This window comes from Chiroxiphia lanceolata, chromosome Z, assembly GCF_009829145.1.
Source record: "Chiroxiphia lanceolata isolate bChiLan1 chromosome Z, bChiLan1.pri, whole genome shotgun sequence".
Lineage (NCBI taxonomy): Eukaryota > Metazoa > Chordata > Aves > Passeriformes > Pipridae > Chiroxiphia > Chiroxiphia lanceolata.
The window spans coordinates 20585730-20604878 of NC_045671.1; the positions used below are offsets into that span (position 1 = coordinate 20585730).

Sequence of the window (19149 nt, forward strand, 5' to 3'; positions counted from 1 at the left end):
AAGCCCAGCCTGTGATATGAATTAAACAGGGTATGTATAGCTTCCTTCTTGGGTCAGATCTCATTTTTAATGTCTTCAAATCACTTCTACATAATTTTCATCATTCTTAGCATGTTAAAATTCATCCTTTTCAAACTGGGTATCTAAACATTCAAAAATCTTATCATCTCAGGTTCTTCAATATTCTGTGTTGTGAAGTCATTTACTTCAATACAAATTTTTGCATGTTTTGATGGTTTCAAAAAAATCAGCCCTAGCTGCTTATATAGTTAGTGTGTGATGGTCAAGCTGCATTCTATACCACAAGTCCCTAAATTGGTAATGATTGTTCAAAACATTTCTTTACCAACTGTAGCCTGTATTTTAAGCCACTTTATCACACATATATCTTTAATGCTGTGTGCATTCTGGTGATGATGAAAGATCTGACCTTTCTGTTTTACAGATTTTACATTATTCCACTTTTTGCAGAGGTAATGCCCAGATGCATTTAGAAAGGAAAGGAGTTTAATATACTTAGATGGATGCTTTCCAAATAATCTACATTTTAAAATATCTGCTTTCTTGATTTGTCTGCTTTTGGCTTTCAGACAAAATTTCCAGCTAGTATTTCAATGTTACAAGCCTGCGGAATGGAGATGGCTTTTTCTAAAATCTGTCTGCCATTAACAGTCTAAAAAGAATACCTGAAGCTCCTCATTGAAGTTTTGTATATTTGTTTCCTGAACTGTAGAATACCAGCGTGGACAGAAATAATGAAATAAGCTTATACATAAAACATAGTTGAACTAAAGCTTTCGACTAACTTTGAGAATAGGATTTTCATGAAGGCCTTAATATAGAATGGGTGGGAATTACATTCTAGAGAGAAATCTAAGTTGTGTGGTATTTCACAAAAATAAACTATGGAAATGTGTCCTTTATGGGTTCCAAGTACAGTGGTACCCTTTCTATGAAAAACCTTCTCAACAAAATCAGTGTATAAATGTCCATGGGTTTTCTTAACTTAAGTAGATTGATATTTCCTAACAGGGTTTTTCATTTGTTACAGCTAAGATTGTAGAATGAATCAATCAGCCTTTTTTTTTTTAAGTAACAGCATGTTCTACTACTCATATAAACAGGAGTTATATTTTACAAGCCTTCGGGTTTTTTGCTATTTTGAGATAACCACATATTTAAAATGAGATTTCCAGAGATCAGATGCGTCATTTGAAAATTAGTTTTTTACTGGAGGTGTGTTGTTCTGTTTCAGCTCTCATGATTTAAGGTATGAAGATAATACAAAACTACTCCATCATGTTATTTTTAATTTATTTGACCTTTTTTTTTTAATTGCAGAGTAATTTCTTAAGACTTCTGGTCTCCAGAAGAAGAAATCTTGTGTAGGTGGTACCTTGAGACAAAAGCAGTGAGTTATTTACATGTCATTTTCCTTTCCTAAAAGTTCTTTTAACCTTTCTCCCTGCATATAAGAAATTTCTGCAAGATCTCATTCTCCTTATGTTTTGATTGCTATTACAAGATATATTTTTCAGTTTCCTTTTATTCTTTTGAAATCAAAAAAGTGTTACAAATAATCGTGTGTCTGAAGTATTGGCAGCTTGTGTGTTCTTGCAGTAGTCCTCAACAAATCTTGAGGTCTGAGGAAGTTCCTACATAATCCCAAACTGAAAACAGACTTGGGAGTTGAAGTCTGTTGATACCTTATTTAGAGATGGCTTTTTCCCTTTGCACATATGAGTTGAGCCAGTTACTACTTTTGAGGTATTTATGTGCCTACCCAATTAATGGCACCTAGCTAACAGAAACTCAGTTATTATGAGAATACAAACTTACTTTTGACTATGTATTCTCTAAACTATTTGTCCAGAGAAAGATTTTATTATCAAAGTTTGACATATTTACTCTGTAATCATATTCTTTCTGCATTTTGTCTCTTTCATTACATTTTAAGTGATAAATCAGTAGGGTACTTGTCTGATTTTCTTGTGAAACATGAAATGGTCTGTAGATTAATCATTCTAACATTTACACAACTTCAGTGGATTAGATCTGTTTCTGGAAGAGCTCCTTCAGCTGTTGTTCAGTCGTTGCTTCTTTCTGTTGCATCAGCTCCCTGGCTCCTTTGGTCACTCCCCAGCCATCTGGCTTTGACATGGAAGGACAATATGGCCTTCCTGAAGCAGGCTTCAGGTTAACCCAGTATTCTTTTCTTGCCCTAAGGAAAGAAAAGGAAATTCAGGGGTTTTTTTTCCCAGCACCTCACAATACTGAAGGAAATGTGGCCTAAATGACCATTGCAAAGGGGTCATCTAACTATATTTAAATACAGAGGAATGAAAGCATGCAATAAAATGATACATGCTTAAAAAGTATCTTTAAGGTATTCTTTCCATCCTTGAAAGGAATACTGTAAGCCACTCACCATTAGAAGCTGATATATAGTACCCTGTCAGTTTTTCATCTTCACTTTCATGAATTATTTTCAGGAATTACTTTCACAAGAGCTCCTCTAGTGCTCCTTCGCCCATTTCCCTGCTCCAAGATCAGCTTTAATTCTTTAAAATTATTAACACATAGAATGTTTACAGTGATATTTAGACCTCCATATGAGTTAAGCCAGTCTGCTGCATTGCACAATATAAGCCTTTGCAAGAGGTGTGTTGGTGTGCTTTCCGGGTCAGATATACACACCTTGCTCTGACCCAGGGTTTGGTATGCATGCTCAGGTTATCGCCCCAGCTACCATGCTTCTCAGAAGCTTCTGGCAAAAATCCTCTTTCAGGAGCCAGCTCCTCAGCTATTGCTCGGATGTGATATGGCTCAAATCCACAGCAGCCTCCAATGAAACGAATTCCTAAGTCATAGGCCTTTCTTGCATATTTTTGAATGTCCCATCTGGTCACAATTCTTGGCTCCAGACCTGCAATGACAGTCATATCTTAAGTTTCCACCATGGTCCATTTCAACAGAGTTTTTGTAAGAAATCATGTTGTTGAAACACTTGCACTCTGTTAGCTAAAGTGACTGTAGATGTAGATGTACCTGTTGAACTGTCTGACCTAGAATTAATGATGCAAACTTTCAGAAGTCTAGCCTTCTGATTGTGCTGTGTTCTGCTGACCTGTGCTTGTTAGCATTTTTGGCCTTGCAAATAGTATCTTCTGAGACTGATCGCATGCTTGCCATTCTGACAGAGTTCTTAGCTGAAGTTTTGGAGTACTTTCAATGTTATGGCTACGTTTCCTAATTAACAAGCAATACCTGGGAAATCTGATTACCACAAACTAATCTGTGAAAGGAGAAGGTATCAGTCTATCTGAATAGGAATAAGCCTGGTCATTATTCCTCAAGAATGCTTATTACATTTTTTTCCATGATCAGCTAACAGCAGCCAATTGTTTCAGCTGGGATCTGTAGCTATTTCTTAGCCCATTCCTTAGTTAGAATCCCAGTCATAAGCATCTTGCTGCCTTAAACCATGTCATTGCCTGTGGAAAGTTCTGTGTGTAGGTAAGTTAGGATGCAATCTTTAGTTTGAACCCTTCTCTCTGTTGCAGGTTGTGGTGAGCAAAGTGACGAGATAACAGAACTGAGAAGAAGGACGTGGAAGGAGAGGAATAGAAAGTGAAAAGATAAAGGAAAAGCACACCTCAAAGGGTAGGAGGCACAAGAGCAGCATAACTGGAAAGAAAAGACCAAGGACTGAAGAAGAAACTTTAAGGAATAAAAATATGGGAATGAAAGTATAAAAATCCTCCCACTCCTTAATGCGCATCTGCAGGAGATGAACCATCGTGGTTATCATGCAAGCCTGTGCACTGTCTGTGCATTTGAACACTCCACTGGGCAAAGAAGCTGTCGGAAGGTAGTAAGGCTCCAGCAATACAGTAGAGAGGTAGGATTCTTCTCCCTATATCCTCTCCCAAAAATGCCTAAAATGCAAGAAGATGATACAAAGCAGATCCATTCTAAGTCCACTGTGTAGTTAAGAAATGGGTTCAGAAATTAAAAAGCAGAAGGAAGAAAATTAAATATTCTTAAACAGAAAATTATTGGTCTTAGAAGGAAAGACTGGACAAAGGAAAAGTAGGCGGTCTTAATATCACAAGGAAAACTTAGATTAAGCTATCCTAGAAAGCTGTTCAAATAAAAAAAAGCTTGTGTACAATGCTACAGAGCTGACAAAAAGCATCAGAAGGAAAAATTCATGATTTACTTGTCTCTCATATATCATGAGAACACTAGTGCAAAATTTATACAAATGATCAACAGTAAGAATGCATCATTGTGCACTCAATTTATACTGGTATAAGCAACAAAACTCCAGGGGAACAGTATAGAGTGTCTCCCTGTCTTCTCCACAACCCTGTCACAATCCATGTGACCTGATGAGATGCATCTGAGAGTTCCGAGGGAACTGTCAGATGAAGTGGCTAAGCCACTAACCGTCGTCATATGTGAAAACTCATGACAGTCTAATGAAGTTCCCAGTGACTGGAGTAAGGGAAACATAACCCTCATTTAAAAAAAAGGAAAACCCAGAGAACTACAGATGGGTCAGTCTCACCTCAGTGCCCAGCAAGACTCTGAATCAAATCCCATGGAAACTATGTTAAGGCACATGAAAAATGAGGATCTGATTGGTGGCTGCCGATGTGGCTTCACTGAGGGCAAATCCTGCCTGACAAATTTGGCCTGCTACGATGGGGTTACAGTGCTGGTGAAGGGAAGAGCGACTGATATCACCTTCCTTGACTTCTGCAAAATATTTGATACTGTCCCACACCAAATGCTTTTCTCTAAAATAGAAAGACACCTCCCCAAAATTGACTAACATTCTGTTTTCCATGTCTGTCAATCCATTTATTTTCTTGGCTTTATTCAGAATTAAATATCTATAACTTAATGTTAAAATTTATAGTAAAAAGAGATTTAAATTTTCATCAGTTTTTGATGAAAAGTTTGTAACCTGTTCCTAGATTTGCCCCCTCTATATAATTGGGGGTGCTTTCACTGGGACATTTCTTTCTAAAATATTGTCCTTATTTAACTGGTGACATTTCAGAGAAATTCTAGTAACACAGAAGGGAAAACACAGGAAAATGGATAAAATTCTACAGAAAAATAAATACTGCTGGCATCTAGATGCTGGAATTTGCCAATACAACATGGCTAATGCTTTCCTAGATACTGAGATATTGTTGGCCCGAACAGAGGTTATGTACTCTTCAGATATCTAAATACCTCTTTGCCCATATTGCCTTTCACAAAAAACAGTTAATTTGGTCAGGTTAACAATGATTGACCAAACAGCTTATCTGCTATCAAGTGACTCGTTGCTACTTCTGGGTATTGAAAACATTCACAAAATGAGTCTTCACCAATTATCTCATGCAGATTGCTTAAAACATACAATCCAAGAGTGAATCTTTCAGTTCACTTGATTGCTTACTGCATCTGTTCGATCTTTTTTTGCTTGCAATCAGAGGAGTTATATGAAGGAATGAATAGGATAAATGGTTCCTAACACTTTTAAACATCTCAGAATATTTTCAGAACTCAGACATGTTATTACCATTTAATGAATGCCTCAGGCTCACTATTCTCTTTCCGTCATTTATGTAAAGAAAGAAATTTAAAGAAAAAACAATTAACTTCCTAAAAATCACATCCATCTCTTAATTTTTTTCTACAAATTCAAGTTGCAAATATTTAATACCATACAGTTTGATCTTGAAAAGAAAGGTGTACGTTATCTGAAAATGAAAGAATTTTTCTAATCAACCTTAAAATGTGTAAGCTGATTCTGTCTTTATGTTAAAGGGATCCTTTGCACCGCAAGGGAAAATAAGCCTTATATACACAAAAATGGCTGAATCTTTCAGTTTTTGTAGAGTTTCTCCTGAGCATAGTTGTAAAGCCTCCAAACTGCCAATTTGTTAGCAACATTGAAGTCCCCTTTCTGGTTTCTCTCTAGTCTCACTTAAATTACACAGTAACACTCAACAAGACTGAACTATTATGCAATAATCATGCACCTGTATCCAGTTCTGCATATGCATTGTACATTAAGTCCCTAAACAGGTACACATAGGCCTTGTGGGATAGTAAGTGGTTTTTTGAGTATTTGCTTTTGTTCATTTCTTTGGACTGTTTATAGCTGTTCTGACCATGGTTCTATAGCACTGGGAAGAAGTAAGTTTTTAACTGAGTTTAGATTGTGGTATTTTAACTGTTTTCATCGTAATTTCACTTTCAGTCACATGCTGCGATACTAGTGAAGCATTGTCACTATGTGGATGATCTTTAATCCAATACTATACTGTAATCTGTCTGGAAAATGCCAGAAGGTAACTGGGACTCATCCTATTGTATAGAAGGACACTTTGCAGCTTCAGCTTTACTAAAAGCTGGGGAAAAAAAACCAAAAGAGGAACATACAATAAAACAAAACCACAAATAAACAAACAAACATACAACAACAAAGATACCCTTGTCTTACCAAAGGGAAATTCTGGAAGATCAATAAAACCCTGCTTTCCACAATCAGGTGTATGGAAAGCAAGTGGTTGGGACATCAGGTGGGCTTTCAGTTTAGCAGCCTGCAAGCCCTCTTTCATCAGTTTCACAGTTTCCAGGCAAGTTTCTGGATCAAAATGGCAGTTGACTCCAACAATAGAAGCACCTGGGAGGAGGAAAATAACTTCAAGTCACATCTCCACAGAAAGTGGGAAGTGAAAGTTCTGAGCCACAGCAGTCCAGAAGCAGTACAGTCCATCTTTACACCAGTGTTACGAAAACAAGGCAGATGCCTTAGAGCTCAACTCTGCTGAGGTTGATCATTCCGTTTGCATCTCAGTTGCACTCCTCTTTTCTTCCTGATAATGAATGACATCTTCCCCCTTCTACAGCTGCTTTTCTTACCAGTGCTTAATCAGTGAAGTCTGATTATGTACAGCCACACATGCAAATAGTTAGCAGGTTCCTAACACAAGTTCTACCTTTGGATTTCAACTTTGACTGGAAAGGAAAAGTGTTGTTCCAAACAGATATAATAAACTGCTGTACCATCATTCATCATGCCCCTGATTAGTTTCTTCTGCCTTACCCCTTGTCCTGGGAATAGGCAAAATTATTAATTTTTTTCATCCTCTTAATTCTCTCATCCTGGGTTTGAACTATGCTTCGTACATTTCAAAGATACACAAGCAGAGAATCAAAGGTGGCTTTGGATCCTGCATGTGATTCTAGAATTTGGGGCTGGGTCTGTAATGAAATTTGAGTAGGTTTAGGATTTTTCTGTATTCAGTATCAGCTGTCTGTGGCTATTGCTCCCAGCCATTGCACTCTGATTATCAAGGATTTCATAGCTGCATTTTCATCTGTTTTTACAAGACTGCTTTAGTAAAGTACACATAAAAACTTTACTACAGAATCAAAACTTTTATCAGATATAATTGGGAAGCTACCTACTTCAGATACACATATATTTATCTGAATAATTAAGGACATTACTTTGTTCCCTGCTTTTAAAGGGCATATTAAAAGAGATCCTTACCAGCCTTTACCAGCTGGACAGCACATTGTCCAGGGGACACTCCATGCATGTCTCCTTCTGGACCAATGCACATTGTAGCTGCAACTGGCTTTCCAGATTCTTTTAGAACTTCGACTGCCCACACGGCCTCTTCAACATGTTCAAAATACTGAAAGAAATTAAAACTGGACTACCTTAGTTTCTTGGCAATGAAGCATAAATACATTAATCCAGACCCCAAATTCACCAGCAATACGACTTGATTCTTTTCTGATTTATACTAACATAATTCAGTTGAGTTCACTGACCACCCAGTTAAAAAAGGATTTTTAAAAGTCAGTGAGTAAAAGTAAGTTAAACATAATGATAATTTTGCTTCAGAATAAGACTGCCCATACAGGATTTGATTAATCAGGGATTAATCCAAGAACTGTTTTAATCTAGAAAAGTCATCTTAGGTTGCTTACCACATATGGGAACAAATAGGAACTAGTTAAGACCCCATTATTATATCTTCTTTGTACCAGTATAGAATTTCACTTCACTGAGGTAGAAACTTAGGTTTCAAGGTCCTTTTCTAGGACACCTGCAGGTGGTGGTGTGCATTTAGAAAAATATCTGATACTACAGGGACAAGAGCACAGCACAAAATTTTAAAGGAAGAAGCAATATATAGTTGTTCTCCCTAAAGTAAACTAGACATGTTAAAAGTCAACATTGTGCCAGTTGAAGGCAAGTACTTTTTTTAAAGATTTACCTCTGCAATTAGGAAGTCCACATTCTTCTTCATAAAGACATCTAGTTGTTTTTGAAAGACTGCTTTAACCTCTGTTTTATTCTTGCAGCTTAAGTATGATGGTGTTTGACTGACCCCTCCAGCCACCAAAGCATCACCTTCATTAGCCACTTCTCTTGCAATGTCACAAGCAGCTTCATTCACTTTCTGGCACTGTGTGAATATAGATTATGTCAATTTTACCTGGTCAGAGATACACATATAATTTCAGAGCAAAAAAAAGGACAAAAAAAGTCAAAAGCCATAATATCTTTTTCATATTCTTTTATAATTTAAATGGATTTTTAAATAATATTGATTAGGAAGATCAAATTCTTTAAGAAAAATAACAAACACTAGGAAAAAAATTCTTGCCACCTCTAAGTTATCATATTATCAAATACTACAAAAACCACATCACCTTTAATACATTTTGCACAAATATTCTGTAAAAAGTGAATATTTGGTGTGAAATGGAATTTTCTTTGCCTCTTAGAAAATGAGTTAGTTACCTTTAAGTGTGTGCTTTTATTCTGACATTTGTGGATGGAAAACAAAATATATGGTAATTTCAATTATTTTTTAAAAATGTATTTTTGTGTTTTGATAATTTAAAAAAAATCAGATATAATATTCATACAGAATTATTTAAGGCATTTTTTTAAAAGATATTACTAATTATTTGATGTTAAAGTTACCAATTTAAAAATAATAGAAGGAAACTTATCAGTATTTGTAATTAATTAATCACATAAGCTGAAAGACAGATTCCCTCTATAGGTAAATTAGGATGACCAGCACAGCTTTGGAAAAAGAGGTAAAGCTGGGGAAAAAAAAGATTTGGAGAAAATCTATCCCATTGTTTGGGATAGATAACAAGTACTGATTATAGCAGGTTTCTCTGCAGTCCATGGACTACTTAGAATCTACATAGTCTTCTCTCAGCTGAAGTTTTCCATGGCTGCCTTAAAAGATGTAGCTGATTTTTAGGTCTATTGCTGCCAGATTGTCTTCCCTTGTGCTCAGGAACATGGTCAGGAACTCAGGGTGGTGGAACCATAAACCACTTAAATCCTGAAAGGACCCGCTTCTTGAACTGGCAGGAAATCAGTTTTGAAAGGTTTGCTGCAATGGATTCCCAATACCAGGTGCTCTCCAGCCCTTATAATTTTGCACGGTAGCAAGCTGATTATTCATTTCTCTGAATGTTAAAGCATTTCTTTTTTTTCCCCCATTAATTTTGCCTTTTGTGCATTTAGTCCTCCCTATAGTCTTTGCATCAGTAAACCAATCTCCTCAGATAGGAAAAAACACAATGTGGGCATTCTCTTTACTCTCTTCATCCTTGACCTATTTTATTGGGGGGGTAGTTTATTTTGGGTTTTGTTTGTTTTTTGCTAGGCTGGTGAGGTTTTTGTTGGTGTGTTTTGTGAGGGGGTTTTTTTGGTTGGTTGGTTTTGTTGTTGTGTTTGGGATTTTTTTGTCCTTGTCTTTCTTGCTAAAACTGTTATGACAAACTGTGAAAGTACTTGATAATCTCTCTACTAAACCTTTTGAAATTAATCAATTCATTTCATATCGCCATCAAAACTGTTTTACTCACAGTTATTTTCTCAGCAACATAATTGCCCCTGTTCTCTAGTTTGTCCTCACTGGCGTAAAAGGTGAATGTCTGCAGAACATTGGATCCAGCTCTGAGGAATTCCCGGTGAAGTTGACGAACTGCAAAACAAGAGACAAAGAAGAGATGTCTGGTACACTTATTACTGCGTTATCCCAAAATCAAATGTTTATTGATGTAATGTGTAAAATAAGTGATACTGTGTTTACTAGAAGAGCCATTATGAGAATGCAGAAGCAGTACCCCAGTTTGCGTAGAACTTCTTTCTACTCACTCTCAGAACGTTAAGTAGAAAACTTTCTCCTTAATTTTTCTTTGCTAAGAATGACTGAAGATTTCTATTTAATTAGCAGATTCAGCTTTGCCTGCCACCTTGTCTATCTTCTACTTTGTGCAGTCCTTCAGACCTCCCAGTTATAAAGATGCACAGTGATTTAGGAAGGGAAAGCAGACATATAACACAGTGATTTAGGAAGGGAAAGCAGACATATAACAGAAGAACATGAAAGCAACAAGGAATACCAGACAAAAAGATCATCAAATGAAACAGCTGCATTTTCTTAGCTTCTAGACTATGAAGAAGAAAACAGAAGAAACTATTAGGGCAACACATTAAGGGACAAAAGGATATTTATACAGAAGAATACGGTGTTTTATTACTTCCCCTATTTTGTATTTTTGAGTTTTCTCCCTTGACAAAACTCTAAAAGAGTCTAGTCAGCCAAAACCAAAGCTCTGTTTTGCTAAATACACCTTTAATTAAAAGATGATTCCTTGCTCCAGAAAAGTGACTCACAACACAAAGTTAATTCTTCTCATATGTCTGCAGATGATCATTTTACTACAGAGACAACATTTTCTTTAAAGGAAAGGTTGCCATTACTTTTAATGGACAAATTGCCTACATTAGGACTTTGGGAGTAGGCTCTGCAATGATAGTTTGTGCCTTCCTGGCTGTAAGCAGTACACTGTGATTGCCACAGCAGGAGCAGAACTGGAACTGTCAATTGATTTTATATGTATATCCACAGAATAAGAATTATAATAATGTCTAGAACACCACTGATCCTGTAAAACAGAGGTAAATGCTTGACAGCTTATACCAAATACAGGAATAATTTATTCCCTAGATACTGTGCACAAGATACTTACTTTCTACATGCACAAGAACACTGCAGTTTCTGTGGCAGATGTTTAGTAAAGGTTTCCTGAAGACCTGATTTATCATAGCTCATTGTCTACAGACAATCTGAGTCATTAAGAAAATGTGCGAATTTGTCATGAGTATAAAATTACTCCCTTCTGCTGCAACAAACACAGTTTTCCACACCAGAAAAGCTCAAATCAACAGTTTGAGTTGCAAGAATCAACTTGCATACATGCAGGCATGTTTGCTTTCACTGAAGGATCAATGAAAGTGTAGTGTCCTTGCTTTTCGCTAGTAGTACAGTATTTAATTTCTAATTACAGCCTTGTAATTACCCCACTGTGATTTAACATAGTGCTCCTTTTCTCAGCAGTCACAAAGATCTTTTCAGGAACATAGGTTACAGTAGAGCTACATTTCAAAAAGTCCCTGAGAGTTGGTTAGAGCCTGGTGCTAGTAACGCCAAGGTTGTGGTTTCAATCCCTGTGGGGGTCATTCATTTAAGAGTTGGACTTGATGATCTTTGTGGGCCCCTTCCAAGTCAGAATATTCTGTGATACTGTGAAAAGCCCCTGGAATCTGCATGAACTGGTGGGATCAAATTTCATTCTTACATTTTAACAAAGAGACAAAGATTCATAATTCAGGGAGTATTCTTTTCCCTACACCATTACAATAGGCTACTGATCCCAAATATAAGGGCTGTCTCTGTATGTTTCTAGTGCTCTGTAATTTCTGTTTCTGTTCCCCTCAGTGAGAAAGCATTGATGAAAACCAGTCAGGAAATGGAGAAAGGAAAAAAAAATCTACAAATATTTTCATAAATCCTCTATGATATTCAATAGTAGACCAGATTTGTTTACCCCCGTGGTTGGTGATCTTTAAATATGGTTCTAGCATTCCTAGAAGATGGCCTGGTATTTGTGTGAATAAGGATGGTGACATAAGTATGCAAATCAAACACAGTCTAACACATGGGATTAAGGAACTTCATACCCCAAAATATCAGATATGTGAAGAGGCTCTTGAATGGGTCTACATTTTGAGGGAAAAAATGAGCCTGAATCTCATTTAACCCCAGGCAGATCATTTTTCACCAGAGGAATGAATGCACTGTTGTTGGTATCAAACCCACAGCATGATGCACTATCAAAACCACAAACCACTCGGTAATTTACTTGTGTGACTTCCAGCATGCTAGTGAAACTGTGTTTCCCCCCAGCATTTGAGAAATGGGGCTAACAGCCACATATGAGATTAAACCATTGTTAATAATCTGATGCATTTTAGAAGTCAGGTGTATAACATATAACACTAAGTTTTAATTTCACTCTGCCGTGAGTTGGACATTCCATAAAAGACAGATATAAGCTAACAAGAGATAGGGGCAATAAGCACTACCTGATCTGTCTCAGAAGAAATATTTAGATCTCATTTCTAAACTCCTCAGTTTGGTGAAACTCCTCTCCAGTAGAACAGATAATGGGCTTAAACTCACTTTTTTTTAATTTGTGGGGTTTTTTTAAATCCCTTGCTGCATTCTCAGAACCTCCCACCTTTTCCTTCTTTCCTTATAAAAACAAGAAGCTCTGGTAGTTTGTATGGTTTTTACATCCACTGGCTCAGCCAGTTGCTCCTTGTGTTCTTTACACCTGCTTTCAAAGTAACATGACCCTTGAGCATGCAGAAGCAAAAAAGCAATAATGGAGAGGAGGCAGCCTCCCCCCCCCCCCTGCACAAAAAGCAGTGAATACATTTCCACTGAAGGGTGTATTTATAAATAGCCTGTAAGAGACATGTGGAGAGGGTCAAGGGCTTTTGAGGTGCAAAATAACAAGCAAAGGGGAAATAAAGAGCGTGGGATAAGTGCTATGAGTTGTAAATTGGAACGTGCAGAGGCAGACGAAGGTAGAGGTGGAAACAAACAGAAAGAGAGATAATGGAATTCTCTTTGGGATGAGCAAAGAGAGTCAGCAAATTAGGTCATTGATCCTTAAACCTTTACTGGAGCTCTGCACTATCTAAAGCTGTCCATAACCCTAAATTAGGCATGCTACACATAAGTGACACTTGAAGCCTCAGAGGAATTAGATTGCATGAATAGGTAAGGTGTACAAAGCAATGCAACAGGGAGAGCTAAGAATCTCTCCTTCCCCTCCTCTTCCTTCTTCCCATGCGTAGAAAGAAAAGACTAATTTGGAAGGGCAAACACAGAACAAAGAAAATTTTTTCCCCCGGGATATTCTGAGTTGGCTTGTGGGATTAACTGCACATCATATTATTAGTGCAAATGCTTTCTTGTAATGAAGCATACATAAATAGTTAATAGCATCTGCTTCTGCACTATTTATGCTAAACACTATAATCTTTATGCTGGAAGGTGTGGAATAGTTGTTTGTTTTTTTCTCCATCCACTTTAAGAGTGTTACTCCATTATCTGTTTATTGCAATTTTTAGGTTCTTATGAGGTCTATCGTTCCCCATTTCATACTGGAGCAAGAAACATTAAATACTCCCATTACGATGTTTATTAAAAACTGTTATTTCTCTGAAAGAATAAAAAAACTATTTTAGTTTCTAAATATGTAAGAGTCCTAGAATTACTAAAACAAAACAAAACAGATGGTTAACTGCAGAATTCTTTTTCATGAGATGTTATAAATCATAAGCTTTAAATGATCAGCTCTAGGACAGACTGGACAAATTCATGACTGAGAAATCACCTAATGTTATTAAACACAAATGTAACCACATCTGCAACAAAAAGTCCCTGAGATACAAATTATTGAAGACTGGGAGAGCATTTTGAAGAGGTATCACTACATGTTTGCACTATTCATATAAGAATATGAATATAAACCCCAGTCAACTGCTTTTGGCTAGTGTTAGAGCAAGTAAAAGGGGTAAGATGGGCAGTTCCTATGCTGTTCTTAACAATGTACTTACACAGTGTCAAGGAACACTCCTATTTGAAAACCTACTATGAGTTCCTGTATAGTTATTATTGAACCAACCATGTTTACATTCACTACAGGAATACTATTTCCTAGTAAAACTGACCTGCTTCTGGGTGTTCTACAGTTGCTTCAGGAGTCCAAGGCCCAGCTTTTACATATCCCCTCTTTTCAAGAGCAAAGACAAATCCTCCATCTCCAATCACAATTTCTCCAGCATCCAAGCGCTCTAGAATACCCTGAAGAAAGCAGGAGGAAATATTAACAATTACTGTGCTTCAGTTTTGTGGCCTTCCTTTGTCTTTGTTGCCATTTTCTGTATTTGCAAAGCAGACATAAATACCTGCGGGCTACCAGAAATACTTCTGCTGTAATAGTAAAAAGTAATAAATTTCCTTTTGAAATTATCTTTAAAGAATGGTATATGTGCTCTTTTGCAGCATAAGGCTTTAAAATGTACACATTTTTTATGTCTTTTCATTAGTCAGTTGTACCGTATTTCAGAGATACGGTCCCAGAACTGGAAGTCACTGGTCCAATTTCATTCCTATGAAAGTAAAACAGTGTCTCAAAATCTTCTGTAAAATATATGCAAAACTTCTTAAAACGAAACACTAGTATCACTAATCTCTTTATTAGCCCATTTGTTTTTCAGCTACAAATGCCACCTTCATAGAGCCTTACCACAAATAACTTGTGACACCAGATGGCACAACAGGCATCACAGAAAAGTAATCATGTAACATTTTCCTACCAAACAAGACATATCTCAAAAGCTGGCCTGCAGTTCCTGACAGTCTTTTTAAGGCCTGGGTTTGCTTATCCAGATTTACAAAGTTAAAGAAAATCTTGTTTTGTTTTTCACAGCCCTGAAATGTTTTAAGATGCCAAATTAAAAACCTTACAGCACCCTGTGATTACCCTTGCTTCTGCCTTCAACTCCATGCTAGTGCAAGGAAAGTGGCAATTTTCTTTTTTTTAAAATTGAAAAACATGAGAACATTTCACCTGAAATATATTACTTTTTTTATTCCTTTCATTGCTTCACTGGCTTGTTCAAAATAGGGTTTATTTCTGCTATTGGATTGCAACCATAATTCTATTTATTTAAAGAAGTGGATGAATGATTGAAGACTACATACACAAGGTAGTGAGTATAGGAAAAGAATTTATCAAAGGCAAGACTGCAATTTCTCTCCATAGTTTTCTTGACAGCACACTGGCCTTTCAATGGATGAAATTTGAGGGAGTAGGAAAAAGAAAAGCCTCATGGACATAGAGTTGAGTGTGATTTTCATGCTGAGTGGAAGGGTTTTTTAACAATCAGCCTTCAACCTTTAGTAGATTTTCTTTTTTGATACTTTGTCCTTCATTAATATAGTTATCTTATTACACATTAATGTAATTATCTTATTATACCATACCTCCAGCAAAGACAAACATTTATGACATCTCAGCCCTGCCCTTTAGGCAGGGTGTGAGTATGCCTTTCCAAGCAGAAGGAACAGTATGCCAACTGTGCCAGTTTCAGTACCAAGCACAGCAGTGTAAGGCTCTTTAGAGCCTACCAAGCCTGAGAGGGTCACCATTTTTGGCTGAGGCACTGACATTGCAGCAAGATGGCAGGACTTCTCTGTGCAGTGCTGCTGTGCAGAGATTGGCCAAGTGTTGGCTTGCAAACCTCTGCATCAGATTCCATTGCACACTGTGGACTTGCCAAAATATTGACCTAATTAAAGCAAGTGTGCAAGGTTTTAATCTTTATTTCAGCAGAAACAGGCAAAAGAATTTTAATGTAAGTGCCAGGAGGCTTTGTAAAGATTGTGCTTGCAATAAACTAACTTGCAGTTGTAACCAAATGCCTCAAATGGGGTGAGAGAAAGGTACCCAAGTGATCACTGGTTGAGCCCTGCTTCCCGTCTGCCAAAGTATCTTTTGTAGATGGAGTTTGCTTCAGAAATTTAATATCCAGAGAACAGGTATGCAGAAAAAAAAATTAACATACAAGCAGCCTCAGTTGTTGCTTGTTAACTGAACATCAAGTAATAGACACATATTGATATCACATATAGGTATTATATTTATTATTATATATGTACTTAAATGCAGTTCAACAGATTTTTTTTTTTACTTACAGGATTTAACAACAGTTTTTCTTCACAGTTCTAGTTTTTTTAAACTGCATTTTAAAATAATCTTCACTTTTGACACACAGAAGCAACATAAGCCATGTTTCAATAGACCATGGCATCTTAATACATTGTGATACATGAAACCTAGCATCAGGGCATCTAATGGCAGCAGAGATAAATACAAAGCACAAAATACTTAATAAAAACTTACTTTATCAGTTCATATTGGATTAAAATGGAAATAACTTTTTGCAAAGTTTATTATGGGTCTGACATCTTCTCTTCACACCATTTTTGCTTTATATACTTTGTAAAATATCATTGGTTCAATGAGCGTATAGCTAGCTGAATTTCAGGGTCAATATTGCTTCGTTCTGCCCCAGAGAGTTACAGTTGTGTGCTCATGTCTGATCCAGATCAAAACCGTACTGACAGGTGATCTGGTACTACACAAATCTGGTATTAAATTACAAGAAACAGAATGTGTAAAAAGCTAATCAAGGCTTTTTTGAGCCATCTTTTCACTGTTTCACTTTGCTCCTACGAATAAAGTTGCAGCACATGGTCCATCTATTCACGGAAAGAGTGAGTGCAAATGTCCCTATGAAGATATTCCCTCAACCACCTTTAGGAATGTAACTGAACTGTGTAAATGAAGAACCTGCTTGGTCTATCTATAGCCTACCTTTTCCTTGGTGGAGAGAAAAAGAATCTCAAAACAACTATTCAGATCTTAAGTAAGCCCTCTAGAGAAGTCCATTGCCTGTAGGGGGAACTTAGGAAAGTTTCCTTCTGCTAGGTGTTGAAGTTAGGTGGTAAGAGTATATGCCAAAATATAAAAAGCAGAAAAAATACCCCCCAACCTCGCTCCTTTGCAACTGATCTACCTGAAAGACCTAGAGCTCATAGACTTCTTCCTGTATCTTTCTGTTCTCTTACTCTGGACTTACACGCTACACATAAAAATGTGCAAAACCCGTTCTGAGTAAGGTGTGCCCTACTAATGGTAATTGTGTCCTTCCAAATAAAAGATGGATATATGATTCTGCTGACCTTCCCAAGCAGCAGTGCAGGGTAGCAGTATCAGTAAATGTCAGAGTTTGATTTAGAAGCTCATAGCTTTGCCTTAATGGCCTGAATGGCTGATGCCTGGATAACTTTTTATACTGGTTTCTTTCTTTAGTTAATGAGGGAGCAAAGGGCATAGATACATAGGAATTTGGGTGGACATTACAAATACTGTTGGTATCCAGTCATATTAATCAAGAGAAGAGCAATTTGGGGCTTTTAAATAGAGCAGGCAGGATGCTGAAGACAGAAATCCAATTCAATGACAGTTTATCCTTAAAATCTTTATAATTTTAATTTCCAGTGTGTTGTGAGTCCTGCTTAATTTGCATATCAAATACTATTAGGTAAAATGGTCTCGAACTCTGTTGCTCCAGTCTATGTGTTCAGAGAAACAAAGACTCTGTAGCTGTTACAGAGTTAATTCAATCTAATTTATCTCATAATGATGTCCAAATGTCTTTAACAGCTCCATGTTGAACACTTACAATAATTATCACGGCTTTATTTTAGGTTCTCACAAGATCACCTTACCTGCAGAGATACCGAGTACCTTACTGGTTAGTAACCGGCGCAGTTCGCGGGTCATGGCGCTCTAGCTGCGGCTCTCCTCGGGAGCCTACGGGCAGGACCCCCCAGAGGCTAGAGGGGCGGCCGGGAGCTCTGCCCTGAGCCGTCGCCAGACTCGCGGTGCGGGGCTGTCCTCCCGCATCGCCCGGTCCCGCCGGGGCAGCGTCCGCACCGCGGCGGGCGCCGGAGGGGAGTGCGGCGGGGATATCACTCCCGTGCCCATGGAGGGCAGCGCCCGGGGCTGGGTGGGGAGAGAGGCAGGAGAATTACCCTTTTGCCCTGTTTCGCGGTCTTCCTGATCGGCAGCATCTTCCTCGTCCAGGGACGCCGGCTGCTCGCTAACCCCCAACGGCTCGGCGCGGAGCACGACCCGACGAGTCCTGCGGCCACGCTTTTATAGCACCGGGAGGGGGCGGGCGCTGGGGGCAGCGCTGCGGGCGACACCCCCTGCCCGGTCCGGCCCCTGACCCCGTAGGGCGCCCTGGCACGGCCGGGGCTGCCCCGCTCCTCCCGCCGCCGCCCCCGCCCGGCTCGAGTTCGAGAGGCGCCCGGTGCCCCCCCGGGCTGCCCCTTCGGCCAAGGGGCGGTCCGGCACCCTCCTCTGGGAGGGCTGGGCTCGGAGGGACAGGGGCGGGACGGGTCGCCGCGGGGAGCGGTGCGGGGCCAGCGCTCCCCGTCACTGGTCGTGTGCGGGATGAGCGCGGTGCTGCGGGGAGCCCTGCGACGGCTGCAGCCCCCGCGCTGGCCCGGCCCCCTCGGCGCGGCGGCCCTGAGGCCCCTCGGCACCCAGGGGTGGTGAGTGCGGGCGGGGGGCGGGCGGAGGGGCCGGGTGCGGTCGCACAGTCCGCGCGTGGTTCCGCGCGTGGTTCCGCGCCGCCCGAAGCCGCGGCTCCCGGTGATGCTGCTGTCGGGGATGCGCAGGGAAGGCGGTGAAAGGGGCGGGCTCCTGCCGCCGGCCTGCGATGCTCTACCAGCAGCCGGACGGATCACCTGAGGGCAGGGGGTGCATCTCCCAGCGCCTCGCGTTGCTGCGGCAAAGCCAGAACCATCCGGGCTGCGTTGCTGACTTGGTGTAGAGATCCCTCCTGGTGTCCTCTGGGCCATACCGATGAGCAAGTACTGACCGGTTTTAACTGGCACGATCAAACATCTGGGTGAAGGTGTAGTTCACCGGGAAGGTGCACCCCGGATCTTTGCCGGGCTCCTGGGGAAAGGTTTGAAAAAACCTGAAAGTCAGGTGAGAAAATCTCAAATCCACAGCATAAAAGAAGCGTGAGAAAAGCCTCTGTGGTTGACCTTGATTAACACGTGCCTCAAAATTCAGTAGAGGAGTGGTGTA

At 39.2% G+C, this 19149-nt stretch overlaps 2 protein-coding genes across 2 annotated transcripts in view; one reads left to right on the forward strand and one right to left on the reverse strand.

Annotated features, from left to right (window-relative positions):
- Positions 1–1305: 1305 nt before the first annotated feature.
- Positions 1306–18207, reverse strand: LOC116780611 (betaine--homocysteine S-methyltransferase 1). Its single transcript, XM_032675815.1, has 8 exons — positions 18081–18207; positions 14147–14279; positions 9922–10040; positions 8301–8492; positions 7565–7712; positions 6509–6691; positions 2698–2926; positions 1306–2221 (listed from the first exon to the last, which is right to left on the reverse strand). The coding sequence occupies exons 1-8, from the start codon at positions 18117–18119 to the stop codon at positions 2050–2052; spliced, it is 1215 nt and encodes a 404-aa protein (XP_032531706.1). The 5' UTR covers positions 18120–18207; the 3' UTR covers positions 1306–2049.
- A 212-nt stretch (positions 18208–18419) lies between these two features.
- DMGDH (dimethylglycine dehydrogenase) overlaps positions 18420–19149 on the forward strand; it is a 39655-nt gene continuing 38925 nt past the window's right edge. Inside the window, exon 1 of the mRNA XM_032676231.1 lies at positions 18420–18605. Within this exon, the coding sequence (XP_032532122.1) occupies positions 18505–18605 (101 nt within the window). The 5' untranslated portion in view covers positions 18420–18504. The remainder of the gene's footprint in view (positions 18606–19149) is intronic.